The 16,683-nt window shown below is 38.5% G+C and overlaps 1 protein-coding gene across 9 annotated transcripts in view; it reads left to right on the forward strand.

Moving 5' to 3' along the window:
* Positions 1–15,554, forward strand: part of ZMYM5 (zinc finger MYM-type containing 5) — a 36,969-nt gene extending 21,415 nt beyond the window's left edge. For 6 of the 9 annotated variants that reach the window (XM_064586319.1, XM_064586320.1, XM_064586318.1 and 3 more), the window contains 4 exons: positions 1,279–1,564; positions 2,596–2,755; positions 4,178–4,390; positions 14,108–15,554. In XM_064586319.1, the coding sequence (XP_064442389.1) occupies positions 1,279–1,564; positions 2,596–2,755; positions 4,178–4,390; positions 14,108–14,866 (1,418 nt within the window). In that variant the 3' untranslated portion in view covers positions 14,867–15,554. Of the gene's footprint in view, positions 1–1,278; positions 1,565–2,595; positions 2,756–4,177; positions 4,391–8,412; positions 8,462–8,690; positions 8,812–14,107 lie in introns of those variants that run through there. The other 3 variants (XM_064586321.1, XM_045869134.3, XM_045869135.3) reach the window with 3 other exon arrangements.
* The last annotated feature ends 1,129 nt before the right edge of the window (positions 15,555–16,683 follow it).

A 16,683-nucleotide genomic window follows, 5' to 3' on the forward strand; every position in this document is an offset into this window, starting at 1 on the left:
AAGAGCCTGCCTTCGGCTCAGGTCATGATCCCAGGGACATCCGGTTCCCCCTGCTCAGCGGGGAGTCTGCTTCTCTCTCTGCCTGCTGCTTCTCCTGCTTGTGTGCGCGCTCTCTCTGTCAAATAAATAAAATCTTGGGGAAAAATATTTTGGAGGAAAGTATACTGATGTTCTTTTTCTTTTTAAGATTTTATTTATTTAATTTTAGAAATATCTCAAGTGGCAAGAGGAGCAGAGGAAGAGGGACAAGCAGACTCCATGCTGAGCACAGAGGCTGACTGGGGGCTTGATCCCACCACCCTAAGATCATGACCTAAGCTGAAATCGAGTCGGAGGCTTAGCTGACTGAGCCACTCAGGCACCCCATGATATTCTTCATATTACTTGAAATACACAGAATACGTGGATTGATTGTTTAAAGGGAATAGATATGATAAAGCAAAAATCATAAAATAGTATAGAATCTATTTGTTGGGCATATGAGTGTTCACTGTAAAATTCTTTGACTTTTATATGCTTTAAATTTTTCATAATAAAATATTAGGAATATGAAAATGGGCATCATATACCAGATTCTGTAGTTATCTTTGATTTGCATATTTGCTTTACTTTATAATATATTAATACTTTCCTCTTTAAGAAGATAAAGTGGCTAATATTTTTTTGAAAGGGCCCCATGTACCAAACATAGTGCTTTTACTATATGCATTATCTCATTTAGTCTTCATAACACTCTGATGAGTTAGGTATCATTGCCAGTTTGTAGCTGAGAAAACCAACAAAACAATTTAATATACTTGTAAGCTTAGGAGATGCATTTTGAACCTGGGGTCTCTGACTTAAGAGATGATGATTACCGCATTACCTGATTCAAGGGTCACCATGTATATTTTTGGCACGATAAGAGTATCGTTCACTATGAATACAAAGTGGAGGGGCGCCTGGGTGCCTCAATCGGTTAAGCATCCGACTCTTGATTTCGGCTCAGGTCATGATCTCAAGGTCAAGAGATCGAGTGTGTCGTCCCCCCCACCCCCACCCCCAGTCAGGCTCCTCGCTGGTCTTGGAGCCTGCTTAAGATTCTCTCTCTCTAAAAAAAAGAATACAAAGTGGAACATTTCCCTGGAATTGTGCAACAGGGCTACCTGGCATTAACCACTTGCTTATGGGGCTGCGTCATTATTCTCTTAAACTTATGCAAAATGAAAATTTAACATATTTTTCTGATGTGAACTTTGAATTGTTCCATGACTTTTTCTTGTGTGTTTTGTTTTTAAGATTCTTGGATCTCCCAGTCAGCATCATTTCCCCGTAATCAGAAACAGCCAGGGGTGGATTCTTTATCACCAGTGGTCTCCCTTCCTAAACAGATTTTCCAGTCTTCAGTCCAACAGCAACTTACAAAACCAGCTAAAATCACTTGTGCACACTGCAGAAAACCTTTACAGAAGGGACAGACAGCTTATCAACGAAAAGGATCGGCTCACCTCTTTTGTTCTACCACCTGCCTTTCTTCCTTCTCTCATAAGTGCACTCCAAAGAAACGCAACGTAATAAGTAAAAAGTAAGCCGTACTTTTCAACATGCTTGAATACTGGCAATATAGATATGTGTTGAATGTAATTGGAGAGCTGCATAGATTTCATGGATACAGTTGTTGCAAAGGTATCTTCAAGGTTTTTGAGCTTGAGTTACCCTAGCGTGTATCAGAGCTATAGGTTCATTTGTACTGTCATTTTTTTTTCTTTTTTTATTAACATATGATGTATTATTTGTTTCAGGGGTACAGGTCTGTGATTCATCAGTCTTACACAAGTCATAGCGTTCACCATAGCACATGCCCTCCCCAGTCTCCATCACCCAACCACCCCATCCCTCCCACCCCCCTCTGCTCAGCAACCCCCAATTTGTTTCCTGAGATTGAGTCTCTTATGGTTTGTCTCCCTCTGTGGTTTCGTCTTGTTTCATTTTTTCCTCTCTTCCCCTATGATCCTCTGCCTTGTTTCTCAAATTCCACCATATCAGTGAGATCATATGATAATTGTCTTTCTCTGATTGACTTACTTCGCTTAGCATAATACCCTCTACTTCCATCCACGTCATTGCAAATGGCAAGATTTCATTTTTTTGATGGCTGCATAATATTCCTGTGTGTGTGTGTGTGTGTGTTTGTGTACACCACATCTTCTTTATCCATTCATCTTGTACTGTCCTTATTCTTGGCAAGAAATGGAATGTAGATATAGAAATAAATTGACCCTCTCCCTGCCACTGTTTTCGCCTCATCCCTTCCCCAGCTTTTACCTTAGGTCTTGCAAGTTGCTGCCACCCTTTTTGAATGCTTCAAAAAGTCATAATAACTTATGACAAGGTTCTTGTGCTATAAAATGTTTTTATCTCCAAATCATCTCTTGCCATATTAATTAGGAACTCTTGACAGTGAAACCAAAAAAGTGGGTTTTGTTAGATCCAAAAATTATAGTTGATTCCTAGGATTAAATCATGAAAAAAAGCAAAAATGTTGTTTATTGTTCATATATTTGATTTTTATTAGAATGCAATATTCTTAAATGATGTCTGTCCCTTTTGTTTCAGAGATGTACCTACAAAAAGGGCTACTAACGTTCCTCAAGTTGAGTCAAGAGAATCCTCCCAAGAATTTTGTAGTACGTCTTTGCCTCCCTATGAAGACAACCAGAATCTTAGAAAAAGAATTAATAAATCAAGATGTATAATCTGTAGTAAACTAACAGAGGTCTGGACTTTCATATCTTATTTCAGTTATTATCTACGTTTTTTTGTTTTTTTTTTCGTAAAGATTTTATTTATTTATTTGAGAGAGAATGAGATAGAGAGCATGAGAGGGGGGAGGGTCAGAGGGAGAAGCAGACTCCCTGCTTAGCAGGGAGCCCGATGCGGGATTCGATCCCAGGACTCCAGGATCATGACCCGAGCCGAAGGCAGTCGCTTAACCAACTGAGCCACCCAGGCGCCCCGTTATTATCTAGGTTAACAGGGATAATTTTAACTTTTCAGTGTTATTATATGCTCTGCCATCTACATAATACACATGTCCTGGATCTACACAATGAAGTTAAAGGGAATGATAAGGATATGTTCAAACTAACTCTCTTAGGAACAGATATCCCATTTGCATGCTATGGAAAGTACACAGCTATTTCCATGAAATTAGATCTACTCCTAAACAAAGCAGTAGTTCTCTGGTGAATTTTGTTCTTACTAGCCACTCTAAATAAAAGTGTAGGTTCAGGATGCAAAGGATGCAACCAATCCTGGTACAAGAATATGTAGAACAAGTGGAGTTAAGTGTGCTGGTACCCTCACATTTCTTAAGTGGTATTGCCATCTTTCCAGTTGCTCAAAGAAGAAACATTCATACAGGAAGTCTTCACTTAACACAGTTCTTGGTGACTGAATTTGGTGTTTCCCAGAGCCTTGCAAATTGAAGATACAATTTTATCTCAGTTACCACAGAACTGGGCAAAGCAAGAACTACCTTACTTGTGTATATACAGACACCATCCCGAATATGGTAATATTATTCTTGTAGCCCCTCCCATAAATTTTCTAGGGCAATGAAGTTTATAATACCAGAAATTCCCAATCCATTTCTTTTAAGCAGGTCATATTAAAGTCTTCTAAACCAGTTCATTTCCTCTAGTTCTTAAGTGTCTCTGGGGAAGTTATTACTGATTTTACAGGGTTTTTTGTTCTGTGAATCTATGAATAAAATGAAAGAATGATTTACAAAGAAATCAGAGATAAAAATGTAAGAGTAACAAAATGTGCTTATTAGTCTTTTCCCTGAATATGTCTTCCACGGAGAAATCACTGGAGGTTGGTTTTTGAGGGTGTGGGGGTTTTTGTGTGTGTGTGTGTGTTTTTTTTTTTTTAATTTTATTTATTTGAGAGAGAGAGAGAATGAGAGAGAGCACATGAGAGGGGGGAGGGTCAGAGGGAGAAGCAGACTCCCTGCCGAGCAGGGAGCCCGATGCGGGACTCGATCCAGGGACTCCAGGATCATGACCTGAGCCGAAGGCAGTCGCTTAACCAACTGAGCCACCCAGGCGCCCTGTGTGTGTTTTTTTTAAACTTTCTCTTCACTTACTGTGCTAATCTGACTCATTTATTTAATAAATTCTGGCTTTTCTTCTAGATTCGCCATGAAGTCAGCGTTAATAATGTAATACATAAACTGTGCAGTAACCAGTGCTTTAATAAGTACAGGTTGGCCAATGGACTAATAATGAATTGCTGTGAACAGTGTGGAGAGTATTTGCCCGGTAAAAGTTCTGGAAATAATGTCCTGATCATTGAAGGTCAGCAGACAAGATTTTGCTGCCAAGGTTGTGTTAATGAATATAAACAGGTAATTCTTTTCAATGCATTTTAAATGATCAAGTATACAATAGCTTCTGCCTGTTAGCTTACAATAATCAGGTTTATCTTAGAATCTCATTTAGTTCCGTTTTTGTCAATCTGTCATTAAGCTGTCCCATCTCAAATGAGTATTGAAATCAGTTTCATATTCTAAGCTAGTTTTCCTTCCTCTTCTATTTTGTAGAATAGTGTAGAGAATAGGTACTAACTTTTCTTAAATGTTTGGTAGAATTCATCTGTGAACTCAGTCCTGGACTTTGTTTAGAGTTTTTTGATTACTGATTCAGTTTTGGAAGATTATGTTTCTGGGAATTTACCCATTTCTTCTAGGTTGTCCATATGTTGGCATATAATTTTTCATAATATCCTCTTAGAATCTTTTGTGTTTCTGTAGTGTCATTATTTTTTCTCCATTTCTGATTTTATTTGGGTGTTCTTTTTTTCTTGATGAGTGGCTAATGGTTTATCAGTTATTCTGTTTTATCTTTTCAAATGGTCTTTTCTATTGTTTTTTTAATCTCTGAAATCATTTATACTCTCTTGTTATTTTCTTCTTTCTACTGGCTTTGGACTTGCTTTTTTTCTAGCTCTTTTAGGTGTACAGTTAGATTGTTTGAGATTTGTTTTGCTTTTTAAAGTAGGCCTGTGTTGCTATAAACTTCCCTCTTAGAACTGCTTTTTGCTGTGTCCCAAAGATTTTGGACCTTCACATTTTCATTTTCATTTGTCTCCATGTATTTTTTTTTTTTTTTTTTCTCTCATTTCTTCATTGACCCATTCGTTGATTGTTTAGTAGAATGTTTTTTAGCCTCCATGTGTTTGTTTTTTCCCATTTTTTTCTTATACTTGATTTGTAGTTTCACACTCTTGTTATCAATAAGGAAAGATGCTTGATATTTCAGTCTTAAATTTATTGAGACTTATTTTGTGGTCTAACATGTGATCTGTCCAAGCAAGTGTTCTGTGTGCACTTGAAAAGAATGTATTCTGCTGGTTTTGGATGGAATGTTCTGTATATGCATATATACATATACATATACATACATACATATATATGTATATGTATATATGTATATATGTATAAATGTTTAGTCGTCTGGTCTAATGTGTCATTCAAAGCCACAGTTTTGTTGTTGTTTTTTTTTTTTAAGATTTTATTTATTTATTTGACAGACACAGCGAGAGAGGGAACACAAGCAGGGGGAGTGGGAGAGGGAGAAGCAGGCTCTCCGCCGAGCAGGGAGCCTGATGCGGGGCTCGATCCCAGGACCCTGGGATCATGACCTGAGCCAAAGGCAGACGCTTAATGACTGAGCCACCCAGGTGCCCAAAGCCACAGTTTTCTTACTGATTTGCAGTCTAGATGATTTATCCATTGATGCAAGTGAGGTGTTAATGTCCCCTCTATTACTCTTATTACTGTCAGTTTCTCCTTTATGTCTGTTAACATTTGCTTTATGTATTTAGGTGCTCCTGTGTTTGGTGCATAGATATTTACAATTGTATGTCCTCTCTTGCTCTCTTCCCTTGTGGTTTGATGGATTTCTTTAATGTTATGCTTGGATTCCTTTCTCTTTATTTTTTGTGTATAACAGGTTTTTGGTTTATGGTTACCATTGGGTTCATATATAACATCTACTCTGTATAGCAGTCTCTTAAGTTGATGGTTGCTTTATTTCAAACGCATTCTGAAGACACTACATTTTTACTACCCTTTCCACATTTTATGTATATGATGTCATATTTTATTTACATCCTTTTATTTTGTGTATTCCTAAACTAATTTTTGTAGATATAATAGATTTTACTACTTTTGTGTTTTAATCTCCATACTGGCTTCATAAGTGATTAATCTACTACCTTTACTATATATTACTATATATTTTACCTGTGAAATTTTTTCTTTTCATAATTTTCTGTGATTTATGGCCTTTTCTTTCCAGTCAAAGAATTCCCTTTAACATTTCTTATGGGGCGCCTGGGTGGCTTAGTTAAGCCTCTGACTCTTGGTTTCAGCTAAAGTTTTGATCTCGTGATCTCAGGGTCCTGGGATCAAGTCCCGTGTCAGGCTGCGTGCTCAGCTGAGTCTGCTTCCCCTCTCTCTTTCTCTCCCTCTCCCCCAACACGTGCACACACACACACTCTCTAAAATAAATAAATAAATCTTTAAAAGAAAGAATTCCTGGAGTGCTTGGGTGGCTTAGTCAGTCCCTGCTCAGCAGGGAGTCTGCTTCTCCCTCTCCCTCTGCCCCTCCTCTCTGCTCATGTGCGCACGCTCTCTCTCTCTCTCTCTCTCTCTCTCTGTGTCTTGCTCTCTTTTTCTCAAATAAATAAAATCTTTAAAAAAAAAAATTCCCTTTAACATTTCTTGTAAGGCTGGTTTGGTGGTGATGAACTCCTTTAACTTTTGTCTGGGAAACTCTGTTTCTCCTATTCTGAATGATAATCTTGCTGGGTAAAGTATTCTTGGTTATAGGTTTCTTCTTTCAGCACTTTGAATATCTCATACCACTTTCTTTTGGTCTGCAAAGTTTCTGCTGAAAAATCAGCTGATAGCCTTCGGTTTCCCTTGTTTGTAACTATTTTCTCTTCTTTAAAAATTCTGTATTTATCATTACTTTTTGCCATTTTCATTATTATGTGTCTTGGCATGGACCTTCTTGGGTTCATCTTGTTAGGGGCTCTCTGTGCTTCCTAAACCTGTTTCCTTCCCCAGATTAGGGATGTTTTCAGCTATTACTTAATTGAAATGTTTCTTTCTGGCATCCTTATACTGCAAATGCTATTCTGCTTAATGATGTTGCAGAGTTCCCTTAACCTGTTCTCACTTTTTATTCTTTTTTCCTTTTTGCTGTTTAGCTTGAATGATTGCCAGTATTCTTCCATATTGCTGATCTGTTCTTCTACTTCCTCTCATTTGCTGTTGATTCCCTCTATTTCAGTTACTGAATTCTTCAGCTCTGACTGGTTCTTTCTTGTATTTTCTGTCTCTTTGTTCAAGTTCTGATTCATCTACTCTTTTCTCAAGTCCAGTGAGTAGTATCTTTATGATCATTACTTTGAATTCTTCCTCAGGCAAATTGCTTATCTCCATTTCATTTAGCTTTTTTATTGTAATTTTGTCCTGTTCTTTCCTTTGGGCCATATTCCTCTGTGTTTGTTTCTCCATATTAAGAAAGTCACCTATATCTCCTGGTCTTGAAAATGGTGGCCTTATGTAGAAGTCCTGTGGTGCCCTATAACACAGTCTTTCCTAGTCACCAGAACCAAATGCTCCAGGTGTGTCCCTTGTGTGGGGTGCTTGCGCCCTCCTATTGTAACTGAGCCACGATTGCCTTCAGTTCAGCCACTTATAATGACTCACTTTGTTTGCTGTGGGTGCAGTGGGCAGGGTTTGCTCCGGGTGCTATTGAGGAACCTGTCATGGCTGCTGCAGGCGGCTATTGTGGTCTCATTGGTGGATGGGGAAGCCGTCAGCCTAGCAGTCTGCAGTTAGCCTTTCTGACACAGCTATAGGTGCATCAAAGGGCAAGTCTTGCTCCCTGTGCAGCCAGCTAAGGTTCCCAGCTACAAGAACTGCACGCATGGTGTGTGGGCTTATTTCCCCCCACTTTCCCAGTGCGGGAATCACTTTAGAGTGGCACCAGTCCCAGCTAAGGCTGCCAGGTTGGATGGGGCAGGGTACACAGTGCTAGCAAAGTAGATGGAGAGTGTTTGTGTTGGCTCTTGCAAGTGACCAGTTAGTTATATAGGCTGGGGGTGGGAGGGAATGGTACCCACTAGCACTTTTCTTAGAGTAATCTGCAGATCCTGCCCGTTTGGCACACCTTCTAAAACAAGTCAATAAATCTTCATGTATACCTCAGGTGCTTTTAAAACTGCTACTTCTCTTCTGTGTCTCAGGTTGTTATTTAGTATGCTGGCACTTTAAGGATGAGCACTCAGTTTCCTGTTGCCTTCCAGCTATCCCAGAGTTAAGCCCACTGATTTTTTTTTTTTTTTTTTTTTAAGGCAGAGGCGTTTATTCAAGCAGAGATGAGCCAGACACAGACACAACATGGTAGGAATACAGGGGGTCAGGGTCAGGATATAGGAGCATACCCTCACTCTGTGGCCAGACACCCCAAGAGGGTGTAGTGAGGGGGGGACAGGGCTGGTGAGCCCTATCACGAAGACCACCACAGCCCCCTCCCCTGGGAGGGACCTTTCCCACCCTACTGAAGGGGGGGGGTGCAAGGAAAGGGGCCTAGTCCTATAGTAGTTCATATAAGTGTCACTGGTTTTTAAAGCTTCTGGAGTTAAGCCCTGCTGGTTTTCAAAGCTACACATTACAGCAATTCATCTTCCCAGCGCAGATCCCCAGTGCCAAGAGTGTCCTGTGTGGAGTCTGAGCCTCTCTTCTTCATGCTTGTGAGTGTCTCTCCTTGTTGTGGTTAGTTACACCAGGTATTTGGTTCTCGGGTACATCTTTTTTCAGTGTGGACTTTTCTCTCTGATTATCCAGTCTGTTCTGTCAGTCTTTAGGTCATTTTCAGTTAGTGTGTTAGGTATAGCTGTTTTCTTGTGTCCGTGGATCAAGGTGAGCTCAAGACCCTCCTACTCTGCTATCTTCCACCATTTGGTACCATATCATTTTAATGGGAAAAGTAAGAACTTTTTAACAAGTAGTGCTAGGATGGATTTTTGGTTGTTTGGAAATAAATGCGCCTTGACCTCATTTTTTTTCCATACAAAAAAATTTATTCAATAAATGTAAAACCAGGAATGTTCTTAACCCCCATTTCATTGGATAAGGATTTAAGTGGTTAGTTTAAGGGAAAAGTAACCCTGAAGTGTGCAAAGCTTATTAAACAGTAGAAGAAACAATAGGTGTCTATAGTTAACTTTCAAGTTTTTAAAAGGAAGGCTTATTTATGTTATCTTTATTTTCTTTATATACACCATACCTCTTTTTTTTTAAGATTTTATTTATTTAACGGAGAGAGAGTGAGTACAAGCAGGGGGAGCGGCAGGCAGAGGGAGAGGGAGAAGCAGACTTCCCGCCAAGCAGGGAGCCCGATGCGGGGCTGGATCCCAGGACCCTGGGATCATGACCTGAGCTGAAGGCAGACTCTTTTTTTTTTTTTTTTTTTTTTTTTTTAAAGATTTTATTTATTTATTTGAGAGAGAGAATGAGATAGAGAGCATGAGAGGGGGGAGGGTCAGAGAGAGAGGCAGACTCTCTGCTGAGCAGGGAGCCCGATGCGGGACTCGATCCCGGGACTCCAGGATCATGACCTGAGCCGAAGGCAGTCGCTTAACCAACTGAGCCACCCAGGCGCCCCTGAAGGCAGACTCTTAACAACTGAGCCACCCAGGCGCCCCTACAAGTATTTTTTTTAAATGGATGATTTACTTGTAACTGCTTAGACCATGACTTTTTACTAAGTTAAAGGCAGTGAGCTCATAAACGGATATAATGCATATCATCTGAAGAGCATGAAACTTACACATAGATAACCCACTTTTTACTCCTAAATGAACACCAAAGGAAGTAAAAACAAGAAAATACACATAGTCAAAATAGGCAGCAATTATATATCCAGACTTTGTTGAATTACTATATTGTCTGCCACTCTGATCCCCAAAAGAAAGTCTCTCCATTCTACCATGTATATCTCAGTGATGCAAAATAGCTCATAAACAGTTGGCAGATACAAGAATGATATTTCCAGGGGCTCTTGGGTGGCTTAGTTGGTTGAGCGTCTGCCTTTGGCTCAGGTCCTGATCCCAAGACGGAGTCTTGCATTAGGCTCCCTGCTCAGCGGGGAGCCTGCTTCTCCCTCTGCCCTTCCCCCCTGCTTGTGCACACTCTCTCTCTGTCAAATAAATAAAATCTTAAAAAAAAAAAAAAAGATATTTCCATATATTATAGAAGTTTTATAAATGTACCTCCCCCACCACCATCACATTAATGGTTAGTGTCAGGCCTTTTCACAGTAGAAAGTCTTAGTAATATAAGAAGACTTTAAGGAAAAACTGAAATCTTGCAGTTAATGGTTTATCTGAGAAAAGCATACACAGTAATTAAATGCAGAGATTGAATCTTTTTTTTAAAGATTTTATTTATTTATTTGAGAGAGAGAGAATGAGAGACAGAGAGCATGAGAGGGAGGAGGGTCAGAGGGAGAAGCAGAGATTGAATCTTGATCTTACCCAATGACCTAACCAGGGGTCATTTTTTCCCCCTAAGGACATTTGGCAACATCTAAATATTTTTCATTATCACAGTTGGGGTAGTGCTGTTGGCATCCACTGGTTAGGGCCGAGGGATGATGGTAAACATCCTGCAATGCACAGGACAGTCCCTCACAATAAAGAATTATCGGGCGCCTGGGTGGCTCAGTTGGTTAGGCGACTGCCTTCAGCTCAGGTCATGATCCTGGAGTACCGGGATCGAGTCCCGCATCGGGCTCCCTGCTCGGCAGGGAGTCTGCTTCTCCCTCTGACCCTCCCCCCTCTCATGCTCTCTCTCTCTCATTCTCTCTCTCAAATAAATAAATAAAATCTAAAATAAAATAAAATAAAATCTTTCTTTAAAAAAAAAAAAAAAACAATAAAGAATTATCTGGCCCAAGATGTCCATGGCGCCAAAGTTGAGAAATCCTACAACCAATGGATAAATAGATGGCTGGATGATACACATGGTAAATACAATGAGAAAGAAGAAAACTAAATTTCTTTTTTCCTCATTGAAAAGCCAATTTGTGATGCCTAAAACTGGGAGGAAAAGCCAGTAAATAGCGATACAAACATGTTACTTTGAGATTTGGACGTAAACACCAAATGAATCAGCTAATAGAGTTAAAAGTGATTAACTTCTGGGAAAGAAGAAATGGGTAAAGGTGGTTGGAGAGTGCTATTTGTTTTAATTAACCAGGTAAAACTAGTTGTTGCTTTATATTAAATGTATATTCAATTTTGATTGAATAAAACCTTTACAATATGTTAAAGATACTGAAGTTCAGATAAAGTGTCTTACCCAAAGTCACATAGCTAGATTTGACCTTACATCTAAAAACCCTAGTTTGCTCTATTGAATCTGACATGAATATTTAATTATACATGTGCCTTATCTCCCTTAATAAGCTGTAGGTTCCCTGAGGCCAGGATCTATATCTGATTCAATTTAGTAATCTTCAGAATAAGTAGCCTTCTATGTGGGGTGACTTAACCATCTCACTGGGACACTTCTGAGAGTGAAATGAGATTCTGTCAATAAATATAGTGCTCTTCATCTTGATACCTTTCTTTCCAGTGGTTTGTTTTGTTTTGTTTTGCCCTTCTGTTTTTTTAGAGGCTTTATAGTTAATTGGTGCCTGCCTCACCTGCTTTTTTTTACTTAGCTTCAGTTTTCACCCAGGTCATCAGTAAAAATGTTGGTTGTGAGAGATGTAGTATTGCACTAGAGTACTTTTGAACTTCATTTTCAGAGAATCTCAGATGAATGTCCCTGGAAAGATGCCTGAAGACACAGATAGGGAAAGATATAACCAGTTTAATCTTGGAACCTAGAATAGAAAGCAGAAAACCCATGAGCCTTTGGATCAGCCACCTTTGTCTTCTTCTTATCAGTTCTTGGTATTAGACCACATTCAGTAATTGTTAAATGATCACAGGTATCCTTGTTAGAGCTCATGCCCAGAATAATAGCTAACATGACTGTGGTGCCAGATACAGTTTTACATGTATTTTTGCATTTAATCATCTAAACAGCCTCCCTAGTTAGGTGCAGTCGATATCTTCATTTTATTGCCAAAGAAATTGAAGCATCAGTGGTCAAGTAACTTGCCCAAGGTCATACAGTTGGGACATGGCCCATCCATTGAGAATTATGACTATAACAAGTTGAATACCTGTTCATTACCAGGAAACTCAGGAAGGAGAAACAAGTCTAAACTTGGATTTGGTTATATAAAAAATAACACTAACTATAGTCATTGGCCTTCTGTTGGCTTTTTTATATGCTTTTCAATACAGTTTCATCCAATCCCATAGTTTTAATTAGTAGATTTTGATAACTTCCAAAATATATCTGTAGATAATATTTCCCTTTTTTTTGTTTTTTGTTTTTTGTTTTTAATTTTTTGTGTGTGTGTAGATATTTTTTTCAATTTTAGACTAGTATATCCATTTGTAATCTCCATTTGAATGTTCCACAAATCTCAAATTCCTTGTCTAAAACTGAAACTCCAAACCCGTTTTCGCTCTGTTTCCTGTATCAGTAAATGATCCCACCATTCAGTCAGATGCCCAGGCAGAAACTTAGGGTCATTCTTTACTCCTTCTTCTTCCTTGGCCTCCAGAGCCACTCAGTTAGCAGTAGTCCAGATATCTCTCAACTCTATCCTATCTCTACTCCTACAATCCTAGATATATAGCCACCATCATCTCTTGCCAGAATTAAACTACCACAGCTTCTGACTGTCTCTGTACCCTTGGTCTTCCTTACAGTTAGAAATCCATAATGCAATCAGCAAATCAGCAATCTTTCTAAGTATGAATTTGATTATGTTGCTCCTGCTTTTTTTACTTCAGTATGAATTTGATTATGTTGCTCCTGCTTTTTTTTACTTCATGCTGCATTGCAATGTTGCTTTCAGGGTTAAATCAAAACAAAGCTTTTAGTTGGTTTGTTTTTGTTTTTAAAATTTATTTATTTTAGAGGGGAGAAGGGCAGAGAGAGAGAGAATTTAAGCAGACTCTGCACTGAGAACGAAGCCCGACGCGGGGCTCGATCTCACAATACCGAGCTCATGACCTGAGAGTCAGGACACTTAACTGACTGAGCCACCCAGGCACCCCAAGACTCTTAGTTTTCTTAAACATTATCAAGTGCAGGGTTCCAGTTGTGGTGTATACAAAAATATTACAGCTAATAGGGTGCCATTCACATTGTATACATTTTTGTTATTTTGAATTTTATTGACTCTAAAATCAGTTATAAGTCTTATTATTAAATGGAATCATACAATAGTGATACTTTGTGACTGGCTTTCACATATCATACTGTTTTCAAGGTTCATCCATGTTGTAGCATATAACTTGTTTTTATCGCCAAGCAATATTCCATTGTATGGATAACACCCACATTTTGTATTTATCCATCAGTAATGGACATTTGAATTATTTCTAGTTTTTGGCTATTATGAATAATGTTGCTATGAACACTTTGTACAAATCTGTGTAGACCTACATTTTCATTCTGGTATTGGTGGGTCATATGGTAACTCTTAAGAAATTGCCAGACTGTTTTCCAAGGCACCTGTACCATTCTACATCTGCACTAGCACCTCAGGAAGGTTTCGATTTTTCCACATCTTTGCCAACACTTGACATTATATATCCTTTCATTATAGCCATCATAGTGGGTGTGAAGTGGTATGTGGTGGTCAGCTTTTCATGTGCTTATTGGGCATTTGTATATACATTAATTTCTTAACATTTTTTTAAGGATTTTCTTTCTTTATTTTGAGAGAGAAAGCACAAGCGGAGGGGAGGGGCAGAGGGAGAAGCAGGCTCCCTGCTTGGGAGCCCAACTCGGGGCTCGATCCTAGGACCCTGGGCTCATGACCTGAGCCAAGGGCAGATGCTTAACTGATTGAGCCATACAGGCGCCCCTCTTTTTAACAATTCTAAGATAAAGTTGTAATCTCTTTCTCCCTAGATGATGGAAACAAAATCAAAAAATTTGTCAGCATCAGAAAACAGAAAAAGGAATGCGGTTAGAGAAGAAGAAAATGAGAGAAAATTATATGGACCATCGAATACTCTTTTAGAAAAAAAAGAGGGAATACCAGAGAAAAAGGAAAAGACTTCAGAGCTACAGGTTTTGGCAGAATATAGCACAGATGCATCACTGATCAAGCAGGATGTGAATTTACCTTCTTCTTTGTTAACCATAGCTGATAAATTTCAAGAGCCACTGGAAGAGAAAAAATCAGAAGACTGCATTATATCAGTTGTACTTTCTACAGACCCAGGTACATGGCCCCGAATTTTGAATACTAAACAACGGGACATTCTTGTTGAAAACGATCCACCTCAAGTAAGAAATTTTAACTTTCCAAAAGACAATACAGGGAGGAAATTTTCAGAAACTTACTACACACGAATTCTTCCAAATGGTGATAAAACCACTAGATCCTGGTTACTTTATTCGACTTCAAAAGATTCTGTATTTTGTTTGTATTGCAAACTCTTTGGGGAAGGAAAAAATCAACTGAAGAATGAGAATGGGTGCAAAGATTGGCAGCATTTATCACATATTCTTAGCAAACATGAGGAAAGTGAAATGCATATCAACAATAGTGTTAAGTATTCAAAATTAAAATCTGATTTGAAAAAAAATAAAACTGTGGAATCTGCAGAACATGGATTACATGAGAATGAGAAAAATGATGGTGTGCTCTTGTTGTACACATAATATACCTGATGTGGTTCTTGACGTAATAGGGTCTTAAATTTATTCAGAAAAGATCTATACCCTAATGGTCAGTACCATTTTTGTTGGGAGGCTCAGGCTCCTATGACTTGCAGCAGTTCATTAGCAATAAGTATAATAGCAAATAAATAGTAAAGAATGTTTCTGTTCCAAATTCTAAAGCTAATTGGGTTCAGTAGTGATTAATGCAGATTTCAGTAAAGGCAGTTATTTTTTCATTCTGTGTGAATTCACACCTTTTACAATTGGCATTTGAGGACTAACATTTAACATGTTTGGTTAATTTTCTGTTCTGATTACTTTGAAAGGAGGAGAAAAAGGCTTCAATTTATCAATACTAGTTTGAACAAGATACTGTGTGACTATTCTCATTATTAAGGTAAAAACATTCAGAAACAGTTTGAGAGTAGAATGGAATCTGAAACTGCAGCTTTTTGCTATTAAACCAAATACCTGTGATTTATTCCTTTTGGGCAAAACATTTTTTTATTATTTGAGCAAAGCAGTATTATTTGTTACATTGTATTAAGGTGATTAATTTGCATTTTATTGGTCTTAATTTATAAATGTTTTTGCTCTTATTGTTGTGTGAGAACTATGGGAATAAAGAGTGTATACCTATTTTTATGTTAGTACAAATCTAAGAAATATTAAAAATATGTTAAGTCAACCTTTAGGTATTGTGGCAATTTTTTTTTCCTCTGAAGGAGACTACATGCTTAAATTTGAGAAATACACTAATGAAAATTAAGGATCTCTGTTTTTTCAAATGGTCACTATTCCCATCACTATATTTAGTAATTCTCCCTTCTGATTTTGGAAATTGAAACCAACTTTATCATATATTAAATTCTTAACATATACCTGGGTTGTGTTTTCAAGCTGTGGAACAAAATGTCATATAAGCGATGACCAGAGCAGAACAAGGTGCATTCCCTTTGGTGGGGGGTGACACTAGGAGTACTTGTAGACTTTGTCAGTGATGCCAGTGCATAAAATTATTTTTAGAATACCTAGGAAAATCATTCTCATTAATTTATAACCATTTTGGGTTTTGACACTGGACCGTTTCAGTCTTTCGGAGTCGGATTTGAATGAAGCTTTGGGATGTTTCCAAAAATCCAGTTTACTCTTGGAGGCCTAAGAGGCTTCTCTAGGAATATAACACAGGTTTTGAAGTTCCTTTCCAAATGATTAATGGGCCCATTATTTCATTAAAACTTAACAGTTAATTGAATGACATTATATTAGATAGACGCTTGGTATCAGTGGTATCTGAGTAAACTAATGAAATCAGCCAGTGGCTACTTAAGATAATTTGCTAAAAACATTGAATTTGTCCATTGAGAAAACAATTAAATCCTTTCCTTTATTTATTTATTTGACACAGAGAGAGAGAGCACAAATAGGGGGAGCTGCAGGCAGAGGGAGCAGGAAGCCTGATGGCGGGGCTCTATCCCAGGACCCTGGGATCATGACCTGAGCCGAAGGCAGACGCTTAATGACTGAGCCACCCAGGCGCCCCAAATCCTCTCCTTTAAATTCTTTCATTTTTGGGACGCCTGGGTGGCTCAGTCAGTTAAGCATCTGCCTTCGGCTCAGGTCATGATCCCAGGGTCCTGGGGGATCCAGTCCCACGTATCAGGCTCTTTGCTCAGCGGGGAACCTGCTTCTCCCTCTGCCTGCCGGTCCCCCTGCTTCTCATGTGCTCTTTCTCTCTCTTTGACAAATTAATAAAATCTTTAAAAAAAATTCTTTCATTTCTTCAACATACTGCAAACACCTGTAAGGCACCATAA

The sequence above is a fragment of the Mirounga angustirostris genome, unplaced genomic scaffold, assembly GCF_029215605.1.
Source record: "Mirounga angustirostris isolate CCGP_5_RB_7025 unplaced genomic scaffold, mMirAng1.0.hap1 SCAF_3, whole genome shotgun sequence".
Classification (NCBI taxonomy): Eukaryota; Metazoa; Chordata; class Mammalia; order Carnivora; family Phocidae; genus Mirounga; species Mirounga angustirostris.